This window comes from Mustela putorius, unplaced genomic scaffold, assembly GCF_011764305.1.
Source record: "Mustela putorius furo isolate JIRA1106 unplaced genomic scaffold, ASM1176430v1.1 tig00003923_pilon_pilon_pilon, whole genome shotgun sequence".
Classification (NCBI taxonomy): domain Eukaryota; kingdom Metazoa; phylum Chordata; class Mammalia; order Carnivora; family Mustelidae; genus Mustela; species Mustela putorius.
In genome coordinates this window covers 11,413,313-11,425,534 of record NW_025422068.1, presented here as the reverse complement: position 1 = coordinate 11,425,534, position 12,222 = coordinate 11,413,313, and the positions used below count along the sequence as shown (strand labels likewise).

General features: G+C 42.4%; 1 protein-coding gene across 1 annotated transcript; it reads right to left on the bottom strand.

Moving 5' to 3' along the window:
- Positions 1-844: 844 nt before the first annotated feature.
- On the bottom strand, positions 845-12,213 carry LOC101689923 (immunity-related GTPase family M protein 1). The gene is given in 3 exon segments (XM_013049805.2): positions 845-2,493; positions 2,496-3,270; positions 11,895-12,213. Coding segments are annotated over 2 exon segments (1,197 nt in total). The 5' UTR covers positions 3,259-3,270; positions 11,895-12,213; the 3' UTR covers positions 845-2,059.
- Between the last annotated feature and the right edge of the window lie 9 nt (positions 12,214-12,222).

The following is a 12,222-nucleotide window of genomic DNA, read 5'->3' as shown; positions in this document are numbered from 1 at the left end:
ACTTCTAGTGGTGGACAGTGAGGTTTCAAATTTTATTTGAAAAAAAAATTTTTTTTAATTTCTTTTCAGCGTAACAGTATTCATTGTTTTTGTACCACATCCAGTGCTCCATGCGATATGTGCCCTCCCCAATAGCCACTACCTGGTTCCCCCAACCTCCCACCCCCCGCCCCTTCAAAATCCTCAGATTGTTTTTCAGTGTTCATAATCTCTTATGGTTCACCTCCCCTTCCAATTTCCCTCAACTCCCTTCTCCTCTCCATATCCCCATGTCCTCTGTGTTATTCCTTATGCTTCACAAATAAGTGAAACCATATAATTGACTCTCTCTGCTTGACTTATTTCACTCAGCATAATCTCTTCCAGTCCCATCCATGTTGCTACAAAAGTTGGGTATTCATCCTTTCTGATGGAGCCATAATACTCCATAGTGTATATGGACCACATCTTCCTTATCCATTTGTCTGTTGAAGGGCACCTTGGTTCTTTCCACAGTTTGGCGACCGTGGCCATTGCTGCTATAAACATTGGGGTAGAGATGGCCTTTCTTTTCACTACATCTGTTATCTTTGGGGTAAATACTCAGTAATGCAATTGCAGGGTCATAGGGAAGTTCTATTTTTAATTTCTTGAGGAATCTCCACACTGTTCTACAAAGAAGCTGCACCAATTTGCATTCCCACCAACAGTGTAAGAGGGTTCCCCTTTCTCCACATCCTCTCCAATACACGTTGTTTCCTATCTTGCTAATTTTGGCCATTCTAACTGGTGTAAGGTGGTATCTCAATGTGGTTTTAATTTCAATTTCCCTAATGGCTAGTGATGATGAACATTTTGAAAAAAATTTTTTGATAAAAAACTATTTTTATTACATACATGCCCAGCAAGGAGAAAAATCTAGGGCTAGGGTCTGGAGTGGTTTCCAATTAGGAGAACTTCCATACAGTCTATATAGTTTGGGTTAACTGTATAAACAGTGATATCATAGACAGAGGGTTGATTTCCTTAATGCTGATGCTCAAATTTAGTTGCCTTTGACCAACATGGGAAATAACTTTGGAGAAGAACAGAACATAGCAGGTACTTTATTTTTATTTTTAATTATTTTTTAAAAGATTTTATTTATTTATTTGACAGAGATCATGATTAGGGAGAGAGGCATGCAGAGGGAGGGGAAGAAGAAGGCCCTCCGCTGAGCAGAGAGCCCGATGTGGGGCTCAATCCCAGGACCCTGAGATCATGACTTGAGCCAAAGACAGAGGCCCAACCCACTGAGCCATCCAGGCGCCTCAGCAGGTACTTTATGTGAGCAAAAAATTCTGCATAGCAAACATAATCTAACAGGCACTACTTCCCATGACAGGCCCACCATAAGCGTGTGCATATGAAGAGCATGGAACCTCTTGGTGTTTGGTACTTAAAATAGTCAGGTTTGCCTTTTCCATTCAACAATTTCTCAATCCCAGTAAAATGGCCTTTGAGTCCACCCCATGTATCCTTTTTTGGATATAAATGATTTGGGCATTTGCTGAGGATAGATATAAGGACAGAGCTTTACAGGACACAAGACTGGCCTTGGATCCTGGTACCACTACACGATACTTTTCGGAGAACAACTAAACACACATTCTCCAATTATACTTCTCCAAAGGGAACATCCCAAAGGATGTTCTATTCTCTGACTCCAGATGTGTCTCTTTGAGTCCATGTACTGAGAAGTGAGAACTGAAGGAACAGAAGAAAATCAAGAGGCCTTGGAAAAATGATGCCAATGTTAAGTGATAAAGGGATGTCAGAATGAGACTGTATGTCACACTGTGCAATCTTTTCTTCCATCTTTGGATCCCAGCTCATTTAATAAATGAGAAGTAGGACATATTTGGAGATTTGCTGAGATGTGGGTTCAAAATGTTCTAGTCAGCTCATCTACCTCAAGGAACTTAGAACTAACAAAAGTGGAAATACTGAACTGATTGAGAATTCTAAAGGATACAGTGTGAGGAGAGGACCGCAGATATCCTGACTTTCCCCAAGAAGGAGCCTGCTGAGACCTTACCCTTCAGATGGCAGTATCTCTCAAAACTTTCTTCAGGATGGTGTTGGTGTCCTTGGCGACGTTGTCAAGGAGGCGCCACTGATGCCACGCTCTAAGGCAGTAGAAACTGGTGTTACCTACAAATGGGATTCTGTTCAGAACCGAATATAAGCAAGTGTCTGTATTACAATTTGTCCATGAAAATATCCAGTCCCTGCTGAGGACAGTGTGTAGATCCTGAGACTTCATAATGGCCTTATACTCCTCCATAGGTTTTCCCATACTCTGGGCCACCTCCTGGAGAGACTCATCATCCAAACCAAAGAATGAGTGGCAGACATTCAAAAACTTCTCAAGGTAATCTGCATTCTGGATGCCGAAGCTGTCCTGGAAAGACTCTGAGCGTGTTTGCCTCCAAAAAGTGATTGCTTTGTCATTAATGATCTTCCCATAGGTGTCAGGTTCTGTTGGGGCTCATGATACCTGATGTCAGACACTTCTTTGCACAACCTCTTCCTAAGCTCTGGGAAGCCATACAAGGAGGGGTCAAAGTTGGAGACCAGAAATATGATGGGTTCATACATTCCCTCATTCTGGAGAGCTATCCGGATATTCTCCTGGATATCCTGCAGGAGTTGTTCCTTTGAGACTACTTGTGTATTGAGGTCTCTGTCCAGCTTGGTCCAGACAACGTAGAACCTCTTTCCCTGTCCCTGGATGATTTTGGCAAGCTTCACGAGATTCATGCTGAACTGTTCAGATGCAATGATGATGAAGAGGTCATACTTGCTAAACTGGATTTCCTCCAGATAGGTCTCCAGGCTTTGGGTGGCAGCTCCTGTGCCAGGTAGGTCCCATAGCTCCACACTGGGCATGTCAGAGAAACGGTAGAGAGTGGGTTTCTGGGTGGTTCTCACCACACCTGTGGGAGCTGAGTCCTCCTCCTCCTGCCCAATTCCCCGCAGTGCATTGATGAAGGAGGACATGCCATTTCCAGAGTCCCCAGTCACTGCAATTCTCACTGAGGCACTGGATGCTGTCTTCATGGTCTCCTTGACCGCAGAGACTATTTCTGGCAACTTCCATTCTTCGGAAGCTTTTTCTGTGTTCCTGACATCCGACATAGATAAGATGATCCAATCTTCATGGTGTGGCCCAGCAGAGGTAAAGGATGTAGGTGATGGGGTGTGAAGGGACGGGGAGGGCTGCATGATGTTGCTCATCAGTGGAGTAACCTGCAGAAATAGGAAAAGCAGGGGGGTTGGGAAGACCAGGCACACAGGGTGGCAGAGGAATCATCACATTTGATATTCCAGACTGAGGGTGTCAGATCCACATCTAACTCACTGTAGGCCTTTTGGATGAGAAACAACAAGCCCCTGCAAAAATGTTTGATAGTGTCTCAAAAATCTAAACATATTATTCAGTTACAGAAAACAAGGAAATCCTCCCATTTGTGGCCATATGGATGGACTTTGAAAGCTTCATGCTAAATAAAATAAATCAGACAAATACTACATGATCTAACTAACGTGTGGAATCTAAAAATAAAAGAAAGTAAATTCATAGAAAAAGGGAGACGAATAGGGGAGAGGTGGAGGAAGTGGGTGAAAGGTGGGGGAGAGTGGAGGAAGTGTCCAAAAGGTACAAGATTTCAGTTGTAAGATAAGTAAGTACTAGGGATGTAATGTACAACACGGTGACTATACATATCACCATGATACGATTTATAGAAAAGTTAAGGGAATACATCTGAATGCAGAATGTTTTCTCTTTCTTTCCTTTTTATTGTATTTTTATGAGATGATGGATGTTAGCTGAACCTACTGTGGTAATCATTTCACAATATATGTAAATCAGATCATCATGATATATGCCTGAAACTTATATAGTGGTGTTTGTCGGTAACATTTCCATAAAACTGATAAAATAATTTAAAAAGAGTCACCAAATGGCCCAGCAATTCCATTGCCAGGTATATACCCATGGGTGGTGATGACATACATCTATGTAAAACCTGTGTGCAAATGTTCATAGCAGTATTATCTGTAATAGCCCTCAGGTAGAATTAACACAGTTGTCCACGCACCGTTCAACAGATAAACAAAAGTCGTCTATCCACATCAGAGATCAGGACTGAGCATGAAAAATAAATGAAGTACTGATACCACCCACAACATAGATGAACCTCAAAACATTACTCTCAGTGAAAGCAGACAGCCCCTCGGACCATGTATTCTATGATTCTATTCACATGAAATGTCCAGAAAAGGCAAATCCTTAGGCATAGAAAATACATGGGGGTATTTCCTTCTTCTGAAGGGCAAATGGTAGGAGGGAAAAGAGGGGTGGTAGTCAAGAGGTATGGGATATCTTTTGGATAATGAAAATGTTCTAGGGACGCCTGGGTGGCTCAGTTGGTTAAGTAGCTGCCTTCAGCTCAGGTCATGATCCCAGCGTCCTGGGATCGAGTCCCACATCGGGCTCCTTGCTCCGCAGGGAGCCTGTTTCTCCCTCTGACTCTGCCTGCCATTCTGTCTGCCTGTGCTCGCTCTCGCTTGCTCTCTGACAAATAAATAAATAAAATCCTTAAAAAAAATGTTCTAAATTTGATTATGATGGCATTACAACTTTGTGAATATATTAAAAGCTAATGAAAACTTTAAAGGGCCGCGAATTGCAGAATGTATCAATTATATCCCTGAATCAGGAGATGTGCACATGTTAGGGACTCAGAGGAGACTGCTGAGGAATGCTCTGCAGCTCTGGTGCCAGTGGACAGCTCCTAAGCAGGTCACAGATATGAATGGACTTGAGCAGAAGAGTGTCATAAGGGTCTCTGTGTAAGGTGCACTTAAGTTCTCCTCCACCCCAACTGGGTGAGCAGGATGTCCCCCTGGGGAGGTCTGCAGGGCACAAGTAAGCTTATGACAATACCGAATATCCTTCAATCCTGAGGACCCACACATCTTCACTGCATATGTCTTCAGAATCCAGAATAATTTAAATTTTTTTGATAACAGTGAAAAGTACATCTTCTTCTTTCCTCTTAAGACATTTTCCATGTTGTTTACTGCTAATTGCATACCTGGGGAATCTCTGTCCCTCATCCACTTCAACATCTAAGTTATACAGACTTTCCAAATAATAACCTACTGATTTTTAAGTCAATACTTAGGTTTGTACATGACTGTTTATCTTGTCACTGTTGTGATTAGTATTTTAGGTATTTAAGTTCTCTTGTGAACATTCTCTTGTAAATTGTGCCCTGAGGTAAAATCTGCAAGCATTTTATAAGGCAGGATTGGGAAAGAGAATTGGTTGGGATTACCTAGGGGATTCTCCTCCTGGGGGCTACACACAAAGTGCTTTCATAGTCTCACAGGTTATGAGTCTTTGCTGTGGTAATTTCCCCTAAAAAACCTACTAACAGTTTCATACTAACAGCATTTTTCATATAGCTAGAACAAACAATCCTAAAATTTGTATGAAGCCACAAAAGACCGCAAATAGTGAAAGAAAACTTGAGAAAAAGAAAACAAAGCTGGGGGTATTATGATTCCAGACTTCAAGTTAGATTACAAAGCTGTAGTGATCAAAACAGAATGGCACTTATCTCATATATTTATGTGGTTTTATGAGTATGTGTATAAAACCATTTTTTAAAAAGATTTTATTCATTTACTTGACAGGCAGAGATCACAAATAAGCAGAGAGGCAGTCAGAGAGAGAGAGTGGGAGAAGCAGGCTCCCTGCTGAGCAGAGAGCCTGATGAGGGGCTCAATCCCAAAACCCTGAGATCATGACCTGAGCCGAAGGCAGGGGCTTTAACCCACTGAGCCACCCAGGTGCCCTAAAACCACTTTTTAAATAAACATCTTTCATTAAAATGTAAGTGTAATAAAAACAAAGCAAAACAAAACAAAAAACACCTGTATGGTACTGGTGCAAAAATGGACACATAGATCAATGGAACTGAAGAAAGCATCCAGAACTAAACTCAGAATTATATGGTCAATGAAACTTCAAGAAACAGGAAAGAATATCCAATGGAAAAAAGACAGTCTCCAACAAATGGTGTTGGGAAAACCGGACAGCAACATGCAGAAAAAAATTTCTTACAGCATATACAGAAATAAATTCAATTATCCTTAATTATCCAAATGTGAGACCTAAAACCATAAACATCCAAGAAGAAAGCATAGGCAGTAACTTCTTTGACATCACAACTTCTTTCTCGATATTAATCCAGAAAGGAAGGGAAACGAAAGCAAAAATAAACTATGGGGACAACATGAAAATAATACATTTTTGCAGAATGAAGGAAACAACAAAACTAAAGGTAACACACAGAATGGGAGAAAATATTTGTAAAGACATATTGATAAAGGGCTAGTATACAAAATATATAAAAAAACTTATACAACTCAACACTCAAACACCAGATAATCCAATTGAAAAATGGTCAGAAGACACAGATAGGCCTTTTTCCAAAGAAGACATCCAAATGGCCAAGAGACATATGAAATGATGCTCATCATCACTTATCATTAGGGAATTGCAAATTGAAACTATAATGAGATATTACCTTACACCTGTCAGAATGGCTGAAATCAACAACACAAGAAACAACAGACATTGGTGAGCATGTGGAGAAAGCAGAAACCTCTTGCATTGTTGGTGGGAATGCAAACAGGTACAGACACTCTGGAAAACAGTATGGAGATTCCTCAAAAGTTAAAAATACAGCTAATCTATGACCCAGCAACTGTACTATTAGGTATCTACTTAGAATACAAAAAAACTAATTCAAAGGGGTACATGCACCCTGAAGTATATAGCAGCATGATCAATCATAGCCAAACTATAGAAAGAGTCCACGTGTCCATGGACTGATGAATGGATAAAGAAGATGTGGTGTATGAATACAAAAGAATATTACTCAGCCACAAAAATGAAGTATTTTCATTTGCATTGACATGGTTTGAGCTAGAGAGTATTATGCTAAGCAAAATAAGTCAGAGAAAGACAAATACCATATGATTTCACACGTGTGGAATTTAAGAAACAAAACAAGCAAAGTGAAGCAAAAAGAGAGAGGCAAAAGAAGACACAGACTCTTAAGTATGAAGAACAAACTGATGGTTAGCAGTGGGGAGGTAGGTAGGAGGATGGGGAAAACAGAGGATAGGTATTGGGAAGTGCACTTGTGATGAATACTGACTGATACATGGAAGTACTGAATCATTACAATGTACACCTGAAACTAATATTACACTGTATGCCAACTAACTTGAATTAAAAAAACTACTGTTTTTATCTGCACAAATGCAATTTTTAAAACATATTATAATTCAACGCTGCCTCTTTGCTGAAGAGTTTCCCTATGAGCCCCATGAGGCCTTCTATTCCATGAGGGCTTCCCTTCCAGACCCATCTATGGGGTCTCCTGATGCTGCTGGAAGGCTAGTCCTCACACTGAATCAGAAGGCCCAAAGCCCATCTGTAGGAGAAATTTCTCATTGGCCTACAGGTCCTGTGGTGTAGTTTCTTGCTCTTCTCCTCCACCAAAACTACCCCACTTGCATCTTCACTGATGGTTCTGAAGAAAACTTTCCTGTGATTCTTCTTACTCCCTCCAACTCTTACCACAGTGTAGGAATGTCCTGTTTCTGTGAGTCTGTCTGAGCTGGGTCTTTTGCATGGCATTTCTTGATTAATCTTCTCCAAGCTCTATTAGGTAAGTGATATTATCCCTAGCTACAGATGAAGGTATTTCCCAAATGTGATCTGTGAGCATCTCACAGATAAGAAATAAGCTTGACAGTCTGGAAAACAGTATGGAGCTTCCTCAAAAAGTTAAAAATAGAACTACCCTATGACCCAGCAATTGCACTACTAGGTATTTACCCAAAGGATACAAACAGTGATTTGAAGGGACATATGTACCCCAATGTTTATAGCAGCAATGTCTACAATAGTCAAACTGTGGAAATAATCCAGATGTCCATTGGCAGATGAATGGATAAAGAAGATGTGGTGTGTCTATATATACAATGGGGTATTACTCAGCCATCAAAAATTAAATCTTTCTATTTGCCATGATGTGGATGGAATTAGAGGGTATTATGCTAAGCAAAGTAAGTTAATCAGAGGAAGACAATTATAATTTCACTCATATGTGTAATTTAAGAAATAAAACAGAAGAACATAATGGGAGAGAAGGAAAAATAAAACAAGATGAAAACAGAAATGGAGACAAATCATGAGACTCTTAACCCCAGGAAACAAACTGAGGGTTGCTCAAGGGGAGGGGGAGGGATGGGGTAACTGGGTGAAAGACATTAAGTAGGACACCTGATAAAATGAGCACTGGGTGTTATGTAAGACTGATGAATCACTGAACTCTACCTCTGAAACTAATAATACACTAGATGTTAATTAATTGACTTTAAATAAAATAAAATAAAAAAAGAGAGGGAGGCAAATCATAAAAGACTCTTAACTATAGGGAACAAACTGAGGGTTGCTGGAGGGTGGTGAGTGGGGGCATGGGCTAAATGTGTGATGGGCATTAAGGAAGGCACCTGTTTGGATGAGCGCTGGATTTTATATGCAACTGATGAATCACTAATTTCTACCCCTGTAACTAATTATATGTTATATATTAACTAAATTGAATTTAAATAAATAAAAAGAAGAAACAAGCTTGAAGATAACAAAGCAATGATGGAGGATCCCAGATTTACTCCAATAATGTCATTTTATGTTTCTATCTGGATAGGAGGGAAGGGTGATTCTAGTTAGTGTTGAATATCCAGGCCCAGGGGCTGAGGGATGGCTGGATGATGAGATGCTCCTCCTGGGGATGTGGGTCCACTTATTGCTATCAACTGCCACTTACCTCTCCCTAGATGCACCCTTCTTAATTTGGGGAGAGAATGAAAATCACAGTCCTCTCTCAGCTCCCATCCTCCCAACACATTAAGGAAAACTCATTGCTTTGCAAGTATGAGGAAAAAATCCTACAATGTGTCATCAGATCTTAGAAACTGTTACAGGGAAATTGACTGTCCCCCCACCCTTGGGAGATGGATGCATAATGATATGATCAGGAGATGCTGGGAGTTCAGAGGGAGGGAATCTCATGAAATATGATGTAATTACCATCTCATCTGCCTTGTGCCCCCAAATCTTCAGGGTCCTCCACCAGGAGCCCCTGTGACAAATTTGAGGTGCAACAGGTCAGCAAGGATGGTGCCTCCTCCCACAGGAGTGCAGGTGCCCTGAGCTCGGTGAGGGAGTGAGTGACATGGTGGGAGAATGTGCATGGACAAAGCTGGCTAAAAGCCAGAAAGATGGAGCTCTGGTCTGGGTCAGGCTCGAGGAACACTCTGGAGTGAGAATCCCTAAGAGTAGCCTTCCCTTACCCTTAAACTCAAAGCCCTCTTTAAGACCTCTCTTGACCTTTCCTAACAATAGCCCAAGTTCTTGTTTATGGGGGAACACAGAGGTTTCCGAAGGTCTTACCAGCCATCCTGGCTCCAGGGAGATGATATCCTGGGTGAGTTCCAGGCTCACTGACTGAAGGGGTTTCTTCTGCTCCTGAGTATGCTATGTATTCTGGTTGCCTATAAGTTTGCCTCTAGTATGGGATGGGGAAGGCTGGATGGGTCTCATGGGAACCAGGCTAGCTAGGACATAGGAACTGAACTAAAACAAAGGATTCAAGACCTCTTGAATCCTTTTCTTGGTTTGTCTAAATTCCATCGCAACCTTCACATGTTCCCATCTCACCTTAACTTCCTGTGTGTTAGATCAATTGAAAAACAAAAACAAAAACAAAAAAACCTCTGTCTCTTCAAGAGATGAAAGTCCCAGAAAATATTGTGTCATCCCATGTTAGATGCCTGGTATCATAAAAATACACATATACAGGTCTTGGCACTTATAGTAAATAATTCCTTAGACTCTCTGGTGCCCTTAGTGCCTGGCAGGTATGGGACATATTTCTGTTAGATGAATGAAGCACAATGCATCATTGCATATCCTTCACTCCTTAGTTGACAGATAAATTAACTTTTCTTCCTAAATCTGTCATCTGAAATGTTGAAGCCAGCTCTGCCCCAGCCCTTTGGAAAGCAAGTAGGGGCTGGTGAAGAGTATGAGCTCCCCACCCCAGGGTGGCTAAGGGAGGTAAGCACAAACTTGAAATCTTCTGGATCATTTCTGTGACTATGTCTGACTCAACCATGTACTTTGCAAAGGTCTCTTCACCTGAGTACCTGTGCTGGGCCCTACTGGAGGGGGTGACTGAAGCCCTACAGCACAAGCCACAGCTCCCTGTTTCCCATTACCTGCTTATCTAGTCCCTGCCTTACTTGTGGTGCTAGACAACCCTGCATGTGGAACCCTCTCAGGGTCCTTTAAGACAGCAGTATGCCCATGTGACACTGCTAGGCCAGGCTGGAACAAGGGTAAACCCACGAGAGGTACGGTTTTCCAGGAACGGTCAGTGTGCAAGTGCTGGCGTGTGTGTGTGTGTGTGTGTGTGTGTGTGTGTGTGTGTGTGTATGAGCCTCCAGGACACCAAGGCTCAGAGCACTAACCCAGAAGTTGAGGAGATGCCAGCAGAAATAAGCCTGGAAAGCAATTGGCCCCCAGGCTCAATTTTTTGTAGGTCATACCATGTTATACCTCTGATCTTCCCTATCTGGAGAGGGTTTCTTTAGTCCTTGACTAAAGAAACATATACTTTTATGGAGGGAACCCAGGGAGCAGATTTCAACTGGAGAGGGCAATTGTGCTTGCAAGGAGAACCAGACCCTGCGAGCAGACCTTTCAAAGTCTCCTGAAGGATACCATCAGTAAAAGATGCATTTCACAAAGGAACTAAATACCCACGCAGCACACATGCACTCACACACATGAATACACCTGACGAAAGACTTTACCAACAATTCCCTACATTCCATTTTGACCTATTGCATCTGTTCCAATGGGTAACTTTTTTGAACTCTTGTTATACTGCACCAAACAGATTTCATGATCTAAGAAGCAGAATGAAGAACACTCATTAGTGCATTTCCCATGCAGGATCCTATAGAGTTCATGTCATGCCCAATGATCTGGAGCTATGAAGCCGGGATCAGCCTTGGCCCAGACAAAAAATCCGAGGCATCAAGGACTTTTGTGACTTTGAACTCACGGTGGATCAAGCCCCACATTTCCCCCCATTTTATCATCATAGGGAAAGGGTGAGGGGGAAAAATATACATACTGCTTTATTCTAGGAAAGTGTAATAAACATCTGCATCATCAGTGGGCATGAAACACAAAAGGACCTGGTCTGGGAAAAAGTATTTCAAGAGTCCACCTCATTGAGGTAAAGGATGGAGGTGGTGTCCAGCAATAGGGACAGTTTCTCCTATGCAGATACACATGTCCACTGTTACACATTGTCTAAGGTCTGCTAGACCCCTTGTCCCTGAAACCCCACCCCCACTCCCTAATCCACTGGAGGTTCAGCTGGACTTTCCAATTCCAGGTTACCCCAGAAATTTCCACTGTCCCATCAGAAGACCACATCCTCCCGTCCCCCCCAACTGCCATGAATATGGAGATGAAAGGCCCATTGTCTCCACACTAGAAGGTAGAATTGGTTTGGTGCAAAGTACAGGGTTCTGAGTTTTGCCTCTGAAGAATGTCAGAGGGGGGCCCTGTTGTCAATACTCACTGAAAGGGATAAGCCAGTCCCCAAGCTCCCCTGCCCTGGTGTCAGGCTCTGCCTTTCATGTCTTCCCTCCTGCAGGGTCATCAGCCACATTGGGTTTTACCCCCTGTCACCCCTCTCACTCACCTGCTCCAGGAAGCAGAGGGTGACTATGATCAGGCAGATGGTCCTGCTGGCAAGTTAGCCCTCCCAGGGAATGGGTCAAGCTCTCAGGGAGAGATGCCTACCTCTGAGATTCCCCCACAACAGGTTCCAGGCTCAGATTGCTCCCGAAGGAACGAAGGGAGTTGTGCTGGGTTGAGGTTGTCTTAGAAAGAGTCCAGACAGAAGGGGAAGTGGGGAGAGGACCCAGGAAAGAGAAGGCAATCTCACAGTTTTCTGCCCAGTCCTTTCAGCTCAGAGCTGAGCGATTTCTGAGTAAAGCTGGGAGCACGGCTCTGGGGGGAGGGAAATC